The sequence below is a fragment of the Pelecanus crispus genome, chromosome 6 (assembly GCF_030463565.1).
Source record: "Pelecanus crispus isolate bPelCri1 chromosome 6, bPelCri1.pri, whole genome shotgun sequence".
NCBI classification, from domain to species: domain Eukaryota; kingdom Metazoa; phylum Chordata; class Aves; order Pelecaniformes; family Pelecanidae; genus Pelecanus; species Pelecanus crispus.
The window spans coordinates 19,598,298-19,618,327 of record NC_134648.1 but is presented as its reverse complement, the minus strand read 5'-3'; the positions used below and the strand labels follow the sequence as shown (position 1 = coordinate 19,618,327).

The 20,030-nt window shown below is 43.3% G+C and overlaps 1 protein-coding gene across 1 annotated transcript in view; it reads left to right on the top strand.

Moving 5' to 3' along the window:
* BRSK2 (BR serine/threonine kinase 2) overlaps positions 1-20,030 on the top strand; it is a 334,509-nt gene that overhangs the window by 235,602 nt on the left and 78,877 nt on the right. Inside the window, 2 exon segments of the mRNA XM_075712067.1 lie at positions 1,987-2,127; positions 11,377-11,493. Of these exon segments, the coding sequence (XP_075568182.1) occupies positions 1,987-2,127; positions 11,377-11,493 (258 nt within the window).

The following is a 20,030-nucleotide window of genomic DNA, read 5'->3' as shown; positions in this document are numbered from 1 at the left end:
AGAAAATACTATTTTAATTCCCTAAAGTTTAGAATTTAAATTTGTTGTCCACTTCTTTGTGCTTTCGTACTACTTAGCTGGCAAGACAATATTAATGTCTGTCTCTTGCTGCATTCTCTGCTGCATTTCTGTAAGGCAGGGAAATGCTTTCTCCTTGTGCTGGCTGGAAGCTGATACATGGAAGTTGCACAGGAGCTGATGATGCACCAGAAGCTCAGGTCCCACTTTTGCAACTTCAAGGCTAATGCCATTATCGTTAAGCCAACTTTACTTTCCTCAGAACAGCTTTTACTCCTTCTACTGTTCCGTTTTTTTGGAAACATTGGAAAGAGGAATAATTAAGCCCCCAGATTTATAATAATCATCTTCTCTTTCCATTTGAAATTTAGAAATTTCCTCTGAGATTATGCTGCTTGAGGTACAGAAAAGACAGTATCCTTGATTAATTATTTTCATTGTCCACTCAAATTTGAAGAGTTGGATTCATACTGGTAATAAAACTAGCTTGCTGTAAAGCAAAGCATTGAGAGGTAGGGATCATACTGCACATGCAGTTCAGCCTGGTCTGCGGTGCTGTTGGGAGGAGGGGACAGAGAACTACGCTCAAAATTTGGAAAAACATCTAATTCTTGTTTGCAGGTTTTCTGGTGATGTCTCTCAAACAGACTGCCAAAGGTTTGAATGCCCTGTTCACTCTTACATTGTTGCTTTACAGAAACCACCTTTCAGATCACATGCCTTGCAGCACAACCCTGAAACTCAGTTCAAAGTAGTTAGGCAGTAAGGGAGGAATACAGGTTTCTGCCTCTCTTACAGTGTTTAAGCCAGCTAGCAGAGCCAAAGAACAAAAGTGATTTTTCAGTAAAAATAATAATAATGATTTGTTGTTTATACTTGTCATTTCAGATTCTGAATAAATAATTTCACTGCATAATTTCTTCATTCTGTATTAGAATAGTATTTGCTGGGAAAACAAGCAAGGAGAGAGTAGAGCACAAAATCACAACAGAGATGGAAAAAGTCCATAGAGGTTTCAAGCAATCCTCTTGCCAATAGAAGTCTATTGCTTAGTCCATATTATATCTGGTTTATTTTTAAATGGTTCAGTTGACAGTGTTCCTGCCACTTCCCTGGGGAAACTATTTCATTCCCACTATTAGGCAACTTTTCCAGAGATTTATACTAAGTTTTCCACTGCTTGGCTGCCTTTCATTACCCCTACTTAGAACAACAAGACGATCCATCCATGGCAAGTCCTTTCCTTCCAGAAGATTTCACTCTTCTCTCTATGACTGCCAGGAGTGCTATGTGAGGTCTGGGGTTTCCTCTCTTGCTCCTAGGTCCCCATTGTGTCGCATTTATTCACTCTGTCACATTTTTCACGTGTGAGTTGCAAGGGAGGGCAGCTACTCCAGCAAATCACTGCTGTTAGCAGCAAAAGCTGCACATAGGCTGCACACATGTAGTTCTTTTTATCTTTTTTTCATAATTTAAACTATTCACCTTTTTTTTTAATTCCCTCTAGTTTGTTGACATCTGTCTGGTTCTCAGGTGTCCAAGACAGAACAGCATGTGAGTGCAGCTTTGCCACAGCTGTTTTATAAAGGAGTTGTCAGCTTGGTTAAGGGACCTGAGGTTTCCTAGTATGCAGTCTCACTCCACAGTAGCTTTAACAGCTGCTGTGAAAGCTTATACCTGATTATTCTCTTCATCCCCTCCTGGTCTTTTGAGTCGTTTTTGGCTTCTGGATTATCTCTTGCTTTTATTTGAACACTGAGTCCAACAGTGGCATGTCTGAAGTTTGCAGAACCCCTGTTAAAAATATTAATCACTCCTGATTTTAAAATCCTGATTCTCTTCCACTATTCTTTCCAGAAGTGTTGTCCTTGACTGTGTGTAAATAGAGGTGTTTGTATATAACTCTGTGTGTGTGAAGGGATTGGTATGATAATGTGCTTACAAAATCCTGGCTTTGTTATTTTCTAGGTATTTGGTGCTAGAACATGTGTCAGGTGGGGAGCTCTTCGACTATCTCGTAAAAAAGGGAAGATTGACACCAAAAGAAGCCAGGAAGTTCTTCCGACAAATCATCTCTGCTTTAGACTTCTGCCATAGTCATTCAATATGGTGAGTACAGCCATTTCCAATGGGAGTTACCTGTTACATAAAAGCACGGGGTAAAGGGATCTTGATAGTTTTGCTTACTATTAAGTAACTGATGTTGTAAAGCTCTAAAAGCATTATGTAAATTGCTGGTGTTTTTTTTAATTCTTGGCCGTCTGTGAGACAGTGCACCAGTCACAGACTTTTCATGGAGAAGATTGTCCATGATTTCTCACTGGAGGAGAAATTCACAGGGAATGCTTTAACGAGGAAAACCAAAACCACCACGGAAAAACAGTTTAATTTCCATCATTCTTGGGGCACTTACTAATAACTGACAATTACATACACTATATCAAAATGAATCCCTGAAGAAACTTGGGACAATTACAAATACAGCAAAGTCATTTTATGGCTTCCTTCAGTTTTTGGAAACCTGCTGGCTTTTGGCAACCTTCACTGAGTCCCTTCTGCGCATTTGAGGCACTGTTGCCTTTAATTTCCTTTCCAGTAGGGACGAATTTCCTTGGTCTGACTGCTATTGATACCCACTAACTCCATCATATGATTTAACCATCAAGTGTGGTTTGATGTGTGCTTTCAGGTGGTGTTTTAAATTGGACCAGTTTCTCCTTCATCTTCAGCAAGTTTAAGTAATTTAAATTATACTGAAATCAAGTTGTTATAATCAGTCTGAGTACAGAGTTTCTGTATAGCTGCTGACCCATGACTGCCTGCTTATTTCTCAGAAATGCATCTCCTCACATTTAGATTGGCTGGGGGAGACCATTTGCATTATGTCTGCATGGCTGCTTTTCCATAGCCACAGACAGCCATAGATCCCCCCTCCAAGAGGCCAAGGGCCACTGATAGATATTGCAGCAGTTGGCTTTGCATAATCATAGTTGGCTTTGCATAATCACTGTGTGGTTGCTTCTCAGTAGCCATACAGTGATTTTCTGTACCCCCAGTTTTGTGCTGAGAACTCGCAAACCAGACATCCATAGCATAAATGGCCACAGCAAAAATGGATGCCTAAATATTTAACTAGCCCCCTCCCTCTACATCTCTGACTCATTTCAACAAGAAATATTAATCTGAAAGAGAGCATATTTCTAATAAATGGAAAGGGAAATAAGAGCCTTTCTTGAGGATATATTAAGGAGAGTATGCTGTTAGCAGAAGAGGCAGTTCAAAGGTGGTGAATCTGGGTGAGAAGGTCTTGAGGACAATGCCTGCCTGGCACAGGCAGGGTTACAATAGTCAGAGAAATTCCCAGAGGAGCTGAGAGCAGGTTGCATGCCCTAACTAGAGGATCTAAGTTTTCTGTGTTGGCAGAGACCTCTGACAAGTTTTATTCTGCGAATTCCACAATTTTTCCTCCCTGCTAATCAACTGGGTTGAGCGATCATGACCTTCTTATAATCAGCATAATCCTTGGTAGGTTCTACAGCTGTTATTTTTTATGTACACTGGGCAGTGTAACCACTGGTGGATTGCATACATACGTGTTTCTGTTCCCTAGTTGGCTTAACATGTAGTGACCCAATCCAAGAAGACTCAAAAATGTTTAAGTACAACTGAAGAGAAATTATTTACTCTTCCAAATGAATATTCCAGAGAAATATGAATCTCTGTTGGGATAGAAGTTTCTATGAAAGTATGCGTATATACACATACATACTAGTCCTTTGGGCTTGTGCTGGATATGTCTTGATAGGGCAGACTTTAGTAAACTGAGTGAGGATTGTGGTGAGGCTGTCAGACAGACAAGCACCTCTGCAGGTTTAACGATATGTGGAATTTCCAAGGCAGAGTGCATGTCTCTCTTGAGGAATCCATTTTCCTCTGTTAAACATATTGGATTGTAGGCAGTAGTCTTGTTTAGAAGTAAATCCCCTGTCTCCTTGCCAACTCCCACTCGACTAGCATCTAGTGCTGAGTAAGTTAGCAGTAGATCATAAGCTCTCCCTCCCTCCAGGTCACTCTGAGTCTTGTGTGGTCTGTGTGATATTAGACTTTGTGTTGTATTCTGGACAGTTATCATTAAACCCTTTTTGAACATCAGATCATGCATAAATATATGTGTGCATGTGTGTGAGTATAAAAGTTAATGTGCTTTCCTAAGCAATGAAGCCTGACCTTGTCCTGTCGTGGGGCAGTGAAATGACAAATCATCTCATCAGCCAGGTTATCCAGTTATGACCATGTTGAAAAATGAAGGCTTCTGCTTTGGTTAATGACTAAATGTGGGTGCCTCTAACCTACTGGCAGAATAGATTGATAGCCTGGTGTCCCCAGCCCCATATCATTGTCCCATCTTCGTTCTGTACCTCCCAAAACACTGTGAAATACCTGTGGCTTACTTTCACAGCAGTATGTAACCACTTTCAGCTTTCACTGCTCAAAATGTATTGATGCACCAGGATTCCTGGATCAAAGAATCAGAAAGAATTCCCTAATCTTCCTGTCAGTAAAAGGCTTCTGCTGCTACTGTGTGGAGAGATCACTTATGTCTGAGAGGTGTTTTCAAACAAGCACCTCAGACAAGGAAGCAGAATAGGCTTGGAGCTTGAGTCTGTTTGTGTGCTGTTTTCAAAAAGTATGAGCTTTTTGTTCTTATTTTATTTAATGGAAACAGTGGGGGAAGATTTGATGTACGTCACTCTGAGGTCACTTACAGGGTTTTGTGGTACCGGTTGGCCATGGGGGAAAGTTTATAGGTAACCCACTGAAGGGTTCTCCAAGGACTTTTCTGCATACATAGCACCATGTCATGCTAGGGACCCAAAGGCAACTGTGGGTGCGAACAGACAGGACCGTGCAGAGGTATTATGTGGGATCCGGCAAACAGTTCATCTGTGTTACCTTGCTGCTTTGCCTGAGCTGGCAAGCAGAGCAGTTAGCTCAGTGATGCAGCATTCTTGCTTCTGCTTCCAGCTCTTCCTCTGTGCTAGCTCGGAGGGCTCTGCACCGTGCTGCAGTGCCCAGAGCAGACACACTCAGCAGTGGTGCAAGAAATGGCAGAGGAACCTGGCAGAGGAACCTTGGACATCAGTGTAAGACCATCCTAGCCTAGGAAGTTTTCTTTGGACGTAACTGATGCTCTTTTCATAAGCTGCCATTCACCTAATGCTGGGTGTCTGCTCTCCTAAATTCAGGGCCTTTAAGATGTCTCAGCTGGGTGCCTCAAATCAATAGTCCCTTTTGAATATCCTGCCTCCGTACCGTGGGAGAGCTAGTTCAGTGTTGGTTATATTTCCTGTTGGAAACAATGTAGGAGCACATATTGGGGTAGGTCGCAAACCCTTGCTTTCCTCAGGAAGAGTCTCTTTTATCTCTAGCAAGGGAATGCTGCAGCACCAATGGAGGGTGGGAACCAGGCAAGGAGAGCTGGCGGGCGCCTCATTGGCTGGGTGTGACATCACCGGCAAGAGCTGGGATTGGCAGCATGCGTATTTTGTGTGTGTTGGGTTTTTGCTTTGGTCAAGCTCATATTTGGTGTCTGTATCTCACAAGCTGACAAATAAAAATATGATTACAGAAAATGCCCCGTGGCAAACCTTATTATGGCTTCAGAGATAACAGATAATGCCAATTACTGCACAGGGCAGTGGTGACATTGAGAGGAAATCCCCTGCGGTAATGAGCAGCAAGATGATTATTTCATTTTATTTTTATTTTGGTTGGGTTTCATTTTGTGTTTTTTCCTGAGCATGCACAAGAGGGGGTTAAGGCAGGTTCTTTATGAATATTGATAAATGACAATTATGAGGGCCCTTTCTCCTTTCATTGCCTGGGGCTGCGCCTGCTTGAGTACGCACAAAGCTCTTGCTGAAGTGTGTCTGTGTGTGTATGCGTAGGCATGGGGGTGTGTGACTTAGAGGGCTGAGGCAATGAATAAGAGCTTTGTTTGACTTTGCCTTGTGTTATTCCCGTCAGTGCAGGGAGGGAAAAGGCTCCTTATAAAAGAATGCCTCAAGATTTCAGAGCAGTAGTGCCAAAATCTCTGGTTTTGGCAGAAATATATTCCTGCAGGCAGGAGCTGCAGAGCACTGTCAGTAAAGGAAGTATGCTTTTAGGGAGAAATCTGGGGTGTCTTCGAGAAACAGAGAAAGCTGAAGAATGCCAGGTGCCATGTTCTGTCAGATAGTGCCACCATCCTAGTGACTCCTGCTCTGCCTTGCTTCATTTATAAGGAGCATGCTATAGTGTTCTGCAGGGGTGGTCTGTTGAACACCTAAGACTGCAGCAGCCGGACAGTTTGAAATCATGACTCAAGGCCTCCAAATGTGAAACTTGTCTAGAAATTGTGGAATTTAATAAGGTTAGTTTCTGGTTTGTTTTCTTTCATTTCTGGTCCTTGAGTCTGCAGGTTTTCAAGTTTTCTTTCAGACCATCAGAAGTGAGGAAGGTACCTTTTTCCCCTGTTGAGAGCTGAGATTCACCAACCATTGCCTGAATCCAGGAGTTTCAGATCTGTGATTGAAACTTACCCTAAAACAGTGAGGAATTGTCAAATTTCCCTTGTACCGGGAACCTGAGAAAACCCATCAAGTACAGCAGCTGCAATGCCAAAGGCAAAGTTACCAGCTCAGCTAAAGTCAGAGGGCATGTATTTTTGTAATTTTACTTCTTTATATAAGCCGACTGGAAACTCAAAAATGGCATAGTCTTATTGTAAGCATAACCAGGTAGCATTCTCTGTCAAGCATGGCAGTGGTGAGCAGACCTGACAGTCTGTTCTGGCTTTGAAATACATGAATATATGTTTTGAGGCAAGGTTCTAGGGAAAAGCAATATATTTTAATACATCAATGGAAATAATTGTTAAAAAGCAAGCAAGGTTCTATGCATACAAAGCCTTCTGCAGGTCTCCTGATATGTGTGTAGATGTTGTCCTTTTTCCTATCTATAACTATATTTATTTGTTCTGCAGAATTCTGTGAAAACTTACTAAATTTGAGCATAGCAACCATGTTTCTAAACAAAGATTGTTCTATAGGTAGATACAAGTTATACATTTGGATCTGATTTGCAGAAGCAAGAGAAAAAAAGATGGAAGTTTTTTTCTGCTCAAGAAAATTAAAAATATTGCTTCTCATACTATTAATTATTACTGATAAATTATTTGCGGCACATCAGGCACTTTTAAGAGGCATACTGCAGAACAATTATTCTGTGGTCTGGTCCTTGCGGGAGTTTGGGGTCAGTAAGAAAAGCATTTGCAAAGTAGCCAACAATTTGATTAGTACAAATGACCTGCAACTACTCCCAATTAGGAGGTTTCTTGGGTTAGAAAGCTGTGACCTACAATGAGTTGTCATAGAAACTGATATGAACGTTTCAGCTCAAAAATCACTTTAAAATAATGGGTTAGTTCATCATCTTGTGCCAGGTGACATAGCTCCTTTCAATCCAGGATCTGGAGTCTGTCACTACACCAAAAATCTTCTGCCAACCTTGGATGACACAGAGGGAGTGGTTTACTTCTCTTTTTTATGTATGCTGCAATTGCCTGCAGTACAGATACAGGGATATTCCCAGAGCAGGAGGACGGACTAGAAAGGCAATGGAGGGAGCTAGAGGAGCTGTCTGAATAGCATCACTGGGAGCAGCCAGAAAGCAAGCATAGCCCATGTATGGGTGGGAAGCTGCAACATGTTAACGCATAGGTGTGCCTTTCATTTTCTGTGCACCACCTCCAAGAACGGTGCCCATTTCCATGGGACAATTTTTTCAGACTTCTCTCTGTATCCATCTTGTGCTGCAAGGGAAACAAACCTTTGTTGTAATCTGTAAAAGAGGGAGGTTGTGGAGAGTCTGACTGTCTGTGCTTCCCCTGTCAGGCTTGTTTAATGGCTACTTTTCATTCACATGTTCTGCCTTCAAAAGCCTGCCGTATGCAGGCTCCTGGAGCTAACTTCTTGCTCCATTGTCTTGGTTGAGGAGCTCTGGGCAGTCTGTGGTCAGGGTTACACTGACTTCTTCTGCACTGCTGCATTTCTCTTTCATATTCTTTCTCGGCATATGCAGGGCTCAATAGGAGAGTTTGCCATGTTTGTCACTAAAGAAGCTGCTTTCTTCTCTTCTGATTTTCCAGCCATGTGATAAAGCCGCTACAGCTTTAGAGCCTTTAGAACAACGAAAGGGTAACGAGTCCTCCGTTCACCTGCAGAGAGAGGAGTTGATGCGGTCATATAAGACATGGAGAGCCAGAGAGATCAGCTGGAATGGGACCAAATTAAATGCATTTACTCTGCAATGTTCCATTAATGCCAAGTAATTACCACATACAGTGGGATTTTTGTTTTGTTTTGTTTTGTTTCATTTTGGCACAAGAGAATTCTTTCCAAATATGAATGCATGAGGCTGTCCAGGCTGCTGGGCTCTTAGGGAAATTGTACCAAGCCTTCCCTATTCCCATATGTTCCTCTCCCTTCCTTCTGGCACTTGAAAAGCTGGAAACACAAAGATGGGAAATGGAAATGCATAGAGGAAGTCTCATTCCCAGTGGCAGTGATGCTGGTTCTGCCACTCTGGAGCGGACTCCTGGCTTGACTTGTATCCCCAGGATGCTGCCTCAGCAAATTCAAAGTGGTCCAAAGATGGATAGCAGAGAAATGTTCCAGCTAGAAGAAAATTTTCATTGGGGCATAAAATTGTGTTGTGGTTGAATGTGCAAGCACTGCCTGATCCCACTGGCATCCTGATCTCTGCAGGGAGTGCTGCTACAATACAAAGGCTGCCATGAAATTTCTATGCTAACCATCCCTACTGAGCACTAGGGACTGTGTTGAAAGAGGGATGGAGAAGGGTCAGAGACATACTAAACTGCCGTATGACAGTTCTTGTATTTTAGGGCCCAGTCAGCAATAAATGTAACAATTCTCAACAGAATCCACACTCTCATCTCTGCTCAATGGGCTATAGTGAAGAGCTGATAATTTTTCTTGGTTTTATTTTGGGGAGAGTCTGGAGCAGAAAAAAAAACCCCAAACTTCAAAGGTCTGTTGCCACTCCAGGTTTCCTTTCACACATACTCTCCCAGTCCCACCTTAAGGCTTTCAGAATGCTCTCTGGGAGGTGGATCAGGACCTCTGCCTAAAGACCGCCGTGAACCCATGTAGGCTGATCATTCATGGAAAAGCAATGCACAGCACAGTGAGGTGAACCTTACTCCACATTTGGAATGTGGATGGTAGCACCCCCTTTTTCCTCTCTCTCTTGCAGTGGCTCTCCAAAAAAACCCTGAATATATTTGCCACTTTATAGGAACCCCATTTTGCCACTTGATCCTCCCTAAAAACGCAGGCCTAAAACTGTCTGTGTTGTGGATCCCAGCTGATGGGAAGACAGGATGAATTAGGGAGAAGGAGGCTCCTTTCCACCAGTGAATTTCCTTTCTACTAATTTTCAAAGGTGTCATCCCTTCCCTTTCACCGCCTCTCAATGGTCTGGAAGTGGGGCTGGTTCAAGATTCACATACATTCTGCTCCAGCCAGGGCCTGTGGCAGGTCTGGTAAGGTTGGTAGCTTTGAGTCATGGAAGGGGAGCATTTCTGCATTTCCTTTAGCTGCACTGTTTTCCTGAAATAACATGAGATGTTTTGTAGGGAGCATGCATCCAGGCGGGAGAGATGCTTGGACATCCTGTGCTTAGGTCATGCTGTGCCTTGATCATTCCTTCAAGTTCTCTTCTCTCTAAAAAAACTACACAATTTTAGGATAAGCAAAGAATTTCAATTTTTAGGTACAAAAGGCACATGTCAGCAGTATGCCTGCTATAGACTGAACATGTATGAATGATATCAGCCAGTGCACAAACAGTGGAACAGGCATGGGCAGCAGCACCCGCAGCTTCTACACCATGTATCTGTTCAGCAGTCAGCTAGGACTAGTTGCCAAGACTGAAAAACAGCCATAGCTGCTGAAAAAACACGCACAGTAGAAGGACATGCACTCAACTTGAGCTGTGGGGAGGTTTCTTGTTTAGCATTAAAGAAGCGCTGCTCATTTTACAGGGAGCTGTTACTTGCCACTGAGCCCTAGTCCTCAGACAGAACTTCAGTGCATCTCTCCAGTTGGTTGAGGTCTTCCCACCACCCCGTTAATGAAACCAGTTGTAAGATGAGAACTGTCCAGGATGTGTGCTGGAGGAAAGATTAAATCACACACTACTGTCTCATTAGAGTCCAGCTTTCCTAGCGACCGTGGGCTCTTCGCTCCATTTCACTGCTGGGTCTGGAGCATGTTCAGATTTGGCTGATACTGACAATCTTGCCTTTATCCAGGACTGCTGTCCCTGCTGATGGCTTTCAGGGTTCTTTTCGTGGCCATTAACTTCTTTAGTCTGCCTAAAGCACTTCTCTCATCTCTGTGACTCTTCAAGAGTTGCAAATAAAAAGAAAAAAAAGTAAATTCATCACAAGTTTTGTGCAAGATTTTTGTCTTTGGATATAAAATCAAGTAAATGTTGTACAAAAGCACTTGACTACTAAGAAGCAGACATGGGTGCACAGTGGTGTTGGCTGTGGGTAATGGAGATTAATAAATTAGTCAATATATGATACCTTTGATTTAAAGCAGGAGTTGCCATCCTGAAGATCATGGCTGCCTGGCTCTTCTCGTGTTGCCAAATAGTAAGAGAATTGAGCTTTGATGGAAAGGAGGGAATCCTCTTTCTTCCTTCCCACTGCTGGCACCCTCAGTTATAAGCAGTGCTGGGTTGAAGGGATTTCTCCATCAGAGCTAATTACCCAAAATTATTTCAAAGCCATATGCCTGTGTAAACAATTCCTAATAGGGGCTTTTTGCAGTAGCATTGACACCAAGGATTTTTTTTTCTCTAGATATCACTCATTTTGTTTCCTGTTGTTGACAGAATATATTGATGGTGTTGCCTCCTACCTTAAGGAGCTGGCATATGATGGAATATATCAGCCCCAAATCCGAGCTGAAATTCTCCTCCTACCTATTTCTCTCAGTCTCTCCCTCAGATTGTGTTGGTATCACTGGAAGCTGAAGATGCTCATTTCCTGTCAGGGCACTGCAGGCTCAAGCTTTGCATTCATCAGGAATGGGCATCTGGGATACGGTCTAAGAGTATTGCAAAGAATGGATCTTGGATATGTGTGTTCTCCTGCCTGGGACAGGAAAAAAATGAAATAATTAAAACGTAATAGGTTGGATGCTATGCTGGATAAAGAACAAGTTTTGGAGTGGGAAAGCCAGTGTGGATAATTTAATTCACATTTTTATCCTCTCTTTACAGCCACAGGGACTTAAAACCAGAAAACCTACTGCTGGATGAAAAGAATAACATCCGGATAGCAGACTTTGGGATGGCATCGCTGCAGGTTGGGGACAGCTTGTTAGAAACCAGTTGTGGGTGAGTGTCTCAGAACGTATTGCAAAAATCAGTGATAGATTCCAGACATAAAAGTTGTCTATAGTAAGGGTTTCGGTAAAGACCTGCAGACTTACACCATACATTGTTATTTCCCAGCAACATAATAAGTTGATATGTGCATAGTGCATAAGATAGCTAAAAGAAGGGTTTCTTAAGTGCTTTACAGTGAAAAGAAGGCCTCTGTAGGTGTCACATGGATATAAAAGTGAAGGCTTTCAGGTTTGGATTCATCTGCATACGCTGGTGTGTGTTTGCTTTCACTGGCCATATAATTTTTGGGAACTGAAAGTAGAGTTGACTGTTTCAAGAAGAGGCTTTAAAAATATTAGGGGGTGAAAAAAACCGAATCTAGTGGTTCTGAAATGGAATTTGCATGTCCTGATTAGGCTGCCTGCTTGCAGCTCTTCTTGTTCATGCTCCAAACTGCTTCGTTTCAGCTCACATGCAGGATTGACAGGGAGGCAGCAGCGTCCTTTGCAATTACAAGCAGGGCACAAATGCAGATACAAAGGAGACTGCTTGAAGGAATATTGCAGGGACAGTCCAAAAACATTTCCATGGCAATTCAGTTGCCAGCAAGAGCTTTCTAGGAATTTCCAAGGGAGCCAGCAATAAGCCCAACAGCTGAGCAAAGCCTGGATATACCCGGCCGGGGACAGGATGTGCGCTCCAGAGGCAATGCCCTCTCATCACCATCGCCTCTAGGGGCACCACTGGACCATGCCCTCCCCACCCCCCTGTAGCTATGGCGTGGTGCCATGTTGACTGTGCAGGGGACTGCCGCAGTGAGCTGTGGCAAGGGCAGCAGCTGCATCAAGCTGCTGCAGCGTGGCACCACTGCGCCAGCTTTTAGCTGTGCCTGAATTTGTTATAACAACATGCTCAGCAACTGGAGTTGCAGACAGTACCAGCAGATTTCTACCTCCTCCCGTACAGTCCTACTCTTCCTGGCCTTTGGTAGTGTGAATCTGATGACTCCAGCCGAGCCCTGTCCGCAGCTGGTAACAGTCCATGTTTTTTTGGTCTGTGCTCTGAGCCAAGGCAATTCAGGGTAGACATGGAGCCGTTGTGGTTCCCTGTACAGCCCAGCCACTGCCTCTCAGTCCTGAGCTGTATGGCTCTGCTTTCCAAGTCGTGAATAATGGATGGCAAAATTATTTGAAGTTCATGATGTGATCGAATGTTGGTTGATGAGCACAGTGAGACCCACTCATTCCTTCGTGTCCATGTCAAGTCAAGATTTGACCTCTTAACAGCACAGATGAAAAGCAAGGATCTGTGACTCTGTACATCTGTTGCTTGCAGCTGCTTTCAAACCTCCCCTCTAGATTAGGAAATTAAGTCCTCCCTGCAGTTACCACAAAGCCTCTCTACTCTTCCTTCCATGAAAAAAACAGGAGAAAGTATAAAAACCAAGTCTCACATTGCCCTGTAGGATTTTTCAAACTCCTCGGGAGCCTGTCGGTAGGGTTCCTGTTCTTGTTAGCACTGGGCTCTGTCATCCAGGTCTAGAGTCTCAAAGGGAGACTTCCTTTCCATAAGCTGTGCTGGAATTCAAACCTCCATGCTTCAAGCAGAGCAAGCCCCCACGTTGCAGCCTTAAAACGTGCTAATAAATCAATGGAATGGAAGAGACGTGCCTGTAATAAACAGAACACAGCAGCAATGCTATGATCTCCTGCCTTGCAGATGCATTTTAAGTGTGGTGCCAATCACTAGGCCTCCGTGTGAGCTATTACACCACTTCATTAATTCTCCTGGCATGGAGCCCAGCATGGCAGATACTGGTGTCTTGTGATCTCTCTGGTTTGGGGGGTGAAGGAAGGAAGGAAGGAAGGAAGGAAGGAAGGAAGGAAGGAAGGAAGGAAGAAATATATAACAATATGCTACACTGTTCACAAAGAAAGGCAATCCAGTTATGACTCCCCTTCCCTTAGAGCACGCACAGTAACCAACCTGAGAGCTTTTCAAGGCAACAGCTTTACCTACCCTCGTAGTTGGTAGTTTCAGCCAGCATGAAAAGGAACAAAACAGAGTGAATCATGGCTGAGATACTGAGCTTTAATGAGATGCTCCTCTGTGCACCCAGAAGTTAATTTCTAGAATGGTTTTATCTGTGCTGTGAACACTGATAATGAGATGAAACTGTAACATTTCCATTGACAGTCACGCAAGGAGTCTCCAGGTATTTCTGTCAGTCAGAGTGGGAGGATCAGATGGGGTTGAGCCATGTGATGCAGCTAACTTTGTCAGTACAGCAGAGCGGCTAGAGTGCAATCAAAAACTCTTTGCTGTCACAAGTGAACTGCTAAGTTTAATCCAAAGTTTGGGTAGGCTTTAGGTCACCACAGAGCTTTGACTGACCTCATGGAGATAATCACATAGTCTGAAGTATGCTGTATTGCATACCTCAGAGTCAGTCTTTTCTGGGAGCTACTCCTTAGATCTGCACGGTTTTCTGTAGCACTGATGGCTACCTGGAGAAAACAATAGAAGTTCAATCCAGTGGTGTTTGTGTAGGAGAGTGTGTAAGGATGAACTTGCTGCTTCATTGACATAATTTGTCACTGACAGACTGCACAATGGGCCTTGATTGTAATGAATCCCCATTACTGGAAATGTATATTGCACAAATCCTGCATATACACAGCACAGAGGAATAAGCCGTAGTTTTAAACATGTGTCTTTAGACCTTTGAGGGGAAGAGGAGCTGTGTGTAGGGTCTGCAGGGAATAATTCTGCTTACTGCAGAAATTGCACAGCAAGGCAGTCTCATGGAGAGAGAGTCCTTGAAATGCCAAAGTAACACAGTGAGTCTCTGCATTCCTCCAGGAGCAGGGGAGGTCTGTGAGCAAACAGCAGACAAGGAAGGAAGCGTAAGATGTGGTAGCATGCTGCTTCTATTATTTTAGATCTTTTCGGCTCTTCCTTCTCTTTACCCATCCAGGCAATGGCATGCAGAGAGACTCCCCTGTCTCTTTTCACAGCAATTCTTCCCAGCCTGCTGACTCACAGTGTTTCAGAATGGTAGATATTGTCCAATCTATCCTGAATTGTCACTAGGCTAAAAGAGTGAGTGCCTTATGGTTAAACCTCAGGCCTGAGACCCAGGTGATCTGAGCTTGATTTCTGTCTCTGCTGAAGGCATTCAGGGTGGTCTTGGACAAGATTCATTACCTTTCTCTGCTTCAGTTCTTCATCTTAGCCAGTCATTGCTTTGCCCAAGTTGCTCTGAACAGAAATTGCAATCATTTCTGTAGGAGTCTTGGAAAAGTAGGAAGGGTTGGGGCATTCCGTGGACCTTGTTCCCTTTTCTTGAACTAAGAGGGCTTATGGCTAAAATGAAGGATTGAAAGAGGATACTCTTGAGTAACAATTCTTGGGAGCTTGTAAAGATCCTTCCTAATTCCCTATTGCTCCTTACAGAAACCTGGCAAAGTAAATTTTTGCCATCTCTTCACTTCTCTCCGTCTCACTCATCACAGCTTTGAAACACTGAGTCCTACTGGATGGATATTTCTGCAAGCTGCCAGGTGACTGAGAACCCACAGCAGTGCTAGTCCCTGTGCTGCCTGCCTCCAAATCTCTCTATCCCAACCAAAAGCTAGGACAGAGCTGACATGTAAATGTAGCTTGCTCCAGCACCAGACCCGATCTCTGCAGAGGCGGTCCGTATGGAGACTGACACCACTGCTGACAGCCCCACAATTAACTGACTATGCAACAGTTCTCCATATTGGTGTCTCCATAGGGAACCACTGGCCTGATCCAGAAAGCTGTGTGCATGTGGGAAGAGCGATGCTGATTATGATTGTATTGAGAGTGAGAAGAAAGCCTCCGTTATGCCTGTCAGTGGCATAATGGAGGAAAACCAGCTTCCAACCCCAGCAGAGTCAATTCCTCTGCTCTCAGCTCTCCCTAGCAATTCCTAGCAACACTTTGCAGACCTGCAGGTTGCCTGGATCTATCAAAAAAAAAAAAAAGCACATATTCTCATTAGGACTGATTACTGTTTCTTTTTGAGCTCAGGGTATTTATAACAACCAATGCACTGTGTGTTTGTTAGAAATGCTAGCAGAGGTCATCTAGCTCCTGATTCCCTTACATCTGTATTTGGTGTATCGGCACATCTATGATGAGCAGGTAATTCAGAAGAGCGATATTCAGTTGCCACACACCTCAGTGTCCAAGCACCATTTCTGATTTTAATGACATGATGCCGCACATATTCTTTTCCCTTTATAACAAATTGGAAATGCCAGAATTATTGCTTTTTACCCCATCTCATCAAGAACTTCCATTCCCAGCACTCCATTCCCATCTCCTTCCCTGATTCGCACTCTAGTCTTGCTGACTTCTCCCAGTCATTTCTGCTCCATATTTGGCCCCAAATCCCAGATTCTTTTCTCTCTTCCACTAGGCTCCAGCTCTAGTTTCCCCTACCTGCTTGTCCCAGTCAGTTGCTGTCAGTCCTAGATCAGTGCAGTTCCTGTTGGTTTTACACTCACTTTGTTTTACAGTTTGGTACCTTGTGATGACCACAGCCACAGCAGCTCATAGTATCAGTTTCAGGTAGAAAAATTGTCCTGTGAAGTGTTAGCAGTACAGGTAGCATTTTGATCCTGATGCTCTAGAGATTTTCCGTTAGTAAATGCAAACTGCAGTTTTCTAGTGGCAATTTGAGTAAATTTTTCTATAGAATGCAAACAAATATTAAAGTTTTCCCTTTGCAGTTGAGGATACTAGAAATTTTCCTTTTTTATGGGAAAAAACATTTAAATTAGATTAGACTTAGGTAGTGGAAATATTTCGGCCCATACGCAACATGCATGCACATACAAACATGAAACAAGTCTGAAGCAGACGAAAGGCAAGGAAAATTGTTGTTAAATTGTTAAATTGATGGTAAGTCATAAGCAACTTAAAATGAGGATTATAAAGGGAAATACCAGACAACATTATTAATAACCATTAATACTAGCCTCGCCTATGATACATCCCAAAGTATGTTAAAAGAGCTTTAAGTCTGCAAAATCAAACACTGAGAATTTAAGATGTGCTATTCCACAGATTGCCAGTATAACACTAACTTAGCCCCTGCACTTTAGGATACAGTCATTAATTATGAGCTTGTACAGGTTTCTTCCAACAAATCTTTGCCTCATTTGGTGTTTGGATGGTGTGGTTTTTTGAATAAACAGCTATTTAATGTTTGATTTTTCCTCATCATTCATTTTATGGATCCATTGATAATTTCTGCTCACTGCATTCAAGCCTTGCTATGAATACCAGATAGGATTTTCATCGCGGTATCTTAGGTTTACAAGTATTAATTATACTGTTTTCGTATTATGTTTGCCACATTGATCTGGTTATTTCCATTTATATGAGGACACATGATTCTGCAAAATGAAACTCAAAATTATCAACCAGTTTTGAGTGTGCAGTTGGATACTCTGGAGCCTAATATCTCAGAATACTCAGTGCTTGATAACAGTCCTTTACTTGGAGAGCAGAGTGCCTGCCAACTACAGCTGCTGCTCCACGTGCTTATAAATACTGTAAATCAAACTTCGGATGTGTCACACTGTGATTTTGAAAACTGGGGAACCTGCAACTCATAATTACCTGTGAATGTCGCAGTTTAAGGCACCTGTTCATTTTCTTTCACAGAAGGATTCTGTGGCAGGGACAGAGAGAGAGTTTGATTCTCCAGTATGTCAATCAGCTGCCTCTATCACAAGCTTGTCCTTCCTGACACTAAACTTCCTTCACATTGCTACAGACTTTCCAACTTTGGCCACAAGTAAAACAGAGGCATTGGGGGCAGCAACACATCCACCGTCCCACCCTGATTTACCCACAGAGTACAGTATAACCTCTTCAAGCTTTGTTTTAGCAATTCTTAACTTTTGAATACTTAACTTTGCAATCTTTATGCCCTTTTTATACAGGGGTCTGTTTCATTTTTTAAATGCAGATCTCTTAAAGGTTCCAAGTCTTAATAATTTGAACTGATATATTAATTAATGAACTGATTTGCAGATTCCCCAAAAATGTAATTGCGCTCAAGAAACAGCTGTAAGATGGCTGAGGGTTAGATGCTGAGTTTTCTCATATAAAGTTAAGTGACTGAGTTGAAGCTTTAATGGCAAAATAGCACTCAGCCTTAACTACAGCTACTACCTTAATTGCAGCCTTACCTATAGCTACTGCCTTCACTGCAGCCTTAACTACCCACTGATACTGGAACCGTTTCTTCAGTCTCTCTGTCTCTCTTAGTGTTCTGTGTGATCTGTGGCTGTTGCTTTCTCCACTCAGGATGCTCTAACATATGTCCTTCTCCTGAAGAATTCCCTTTATCTGTTCTGCTACTCCTCTGGCGTTCCCCTTCATCTCAGCCCTTTGCTACCCAGCATGGGGGAAAGCACAGGCAGCCTTTTACGCTACTGGGTAGCTTCTGTCTCTGAAAGCCAGCTTGGAGACAGTGGTTAACGGAGGGGAAGAAGGCACTCTAGCATGTGAGCAACAGCAAAAACAGCTAGACATGGGAGGACTTCAGTGCACTTGTGCAACCTCCTGTATCAAGGTAACATCATGCATAAGAAAAACAGAGGGAAGGAGACTTCTTGTTCCTCCCTCTCTGCAGAAACTCTGCCTCCAGCTATGATGCCTAAAGAACAGCACTCAAAGAAGCTTTTCTTCTTCCCCAAATAGTACCATCTTAAGGCATGGGACCAAAGGACCCAGGCATGGACACTCATCTTTGATGGGACCTGGGAACCCATGAGGCAGTGTAACACATGATTTGTCACACTGTGGAGTAGGATCACACGGGTTTCCCTGTGCTTCTTAATCAACCAACTGCTTCTCTGGAAAAGCAGTTACTATATATTCCCAGATAAACCATACATGGGCAGTCAATTTGTGTGTGCACAGTGCAGGTCTCTCTCACTTACATAATGAGACCTGTAGGTCACAGGCAAATCACATCTGCACTGAAGATATGGCCCTGGTTGTCTCAGATCTACTGTAGCTGTGCTGTATCTTGATGTGCACAGATCAAGAACTTCTTTTCTAGTTTCTCAGATGAAATTCAGGAAATTTGGCCTGCCTGGCCGAAAAGGACCTGGGGGTGCTGATTGACAGCCGGCTGAACATGAGCCAGCAGTGTGCCCAGGTGGCCAAGAAGGCCAACAGCATCCTGGCTTGTATCAGGAATAGTGTGGCCAGCAGGAGCAGGGAGGTGATTGTTCCCCTGTACTCGGCGCTGGTGAGGCCGCACCTGGAATACTGTGTCCAGTTTTGGGCCCCTCGATACAAGAAAGACATTGAGGTGCTGGAGCATGTTCAGAGAAGGGCAACAAAGCTGGTGAAGGGTCTGGAGCACAGGCCTTATGAGGAGCGGCTGAGGGAACTGGGGTTGTTTAGCCTAGAGAAGAGGAGGCTGAGGGGAGACCTTATCACTCTCTACAACTACCTGAAAGCACGTTGTAGGGAGGTGGGTGTTGGTCTCTTCTCCCAAGTAGTTAGCGATAGGAGGAGAGGAAATGGGCTTAAGCTGCACCAGGAGAGATTTAGATTGGATATTAGGAAAAATTTCTTTATGGAAAGGGTGGTCAAGCATTGGAACAGGCTGCCCAGAGAGGTGGTGGAGTCCCCATCCCTGGAAGCATTCAAAAAACGGGTAGACGTGGCACTTGGGGACATGGTTTAGTCTAGTCTACCCTTAATTGTTTTAGTGTGGACTTGGTAATGTTAGGTTAATGGTTGGACTGGATGATCTTAAAGGTCTTTTCCAACCTAAACGATTCTATGATTCTATGATATATCAAGGATATATTCATTTCTTTCTGAATGCCTGACTTACCTGTCCAAGGCTGTCCTGGATTTCACCATTGCACTCTGGCCTATTTCCTCTGGTTGAAATCTCACGTAAATGCTTTGCAAAGGTCCCCCAAGATCCTTAAGATTACTATGTCCTAAAGTCATAGATGTGAATGACCATTCAGAGAGCCCTTCCTGCCCCAGGCAAACTAGCCTGGGAAAATCCACATCACCCTTGACATAAAGGGTGCCGACATAGGTGCTTTTTTTGCAGCAGTACCCACAGGCAGCAAGTGCTTCTTGATCTTGCTGAGCGATATACTTATTTGTTATCAAGGGCAGATTGTGGCTTTTGCTGCACAGAGATGTAGCTGAACGATGAGGAAATGGCCTAGGGGAAGAGGCAGAGAATGTTGCTCTTGACACATGTATATTGAATAATTAGCGATAAGAGCCAAAGAAATATGCGTGACTCTGTAGAAAGATAAATAGATTTTTTATTAAATTTGAGTTTTCTCTTTAAAGCAGTTAAAGTTGCTCTGTGATTGGCAGCATGGAAATGAGTTTTCTATGGATTCTGGCTGGCCAGAGGATCCCTTTTAGAGCTGTTAGCCAAGATAATGCTGCATATAACTAGCTAGTGTGTGCTGGCAAGAATTCAGAATGGCTGTGCCAGAAACCTGTGCTCT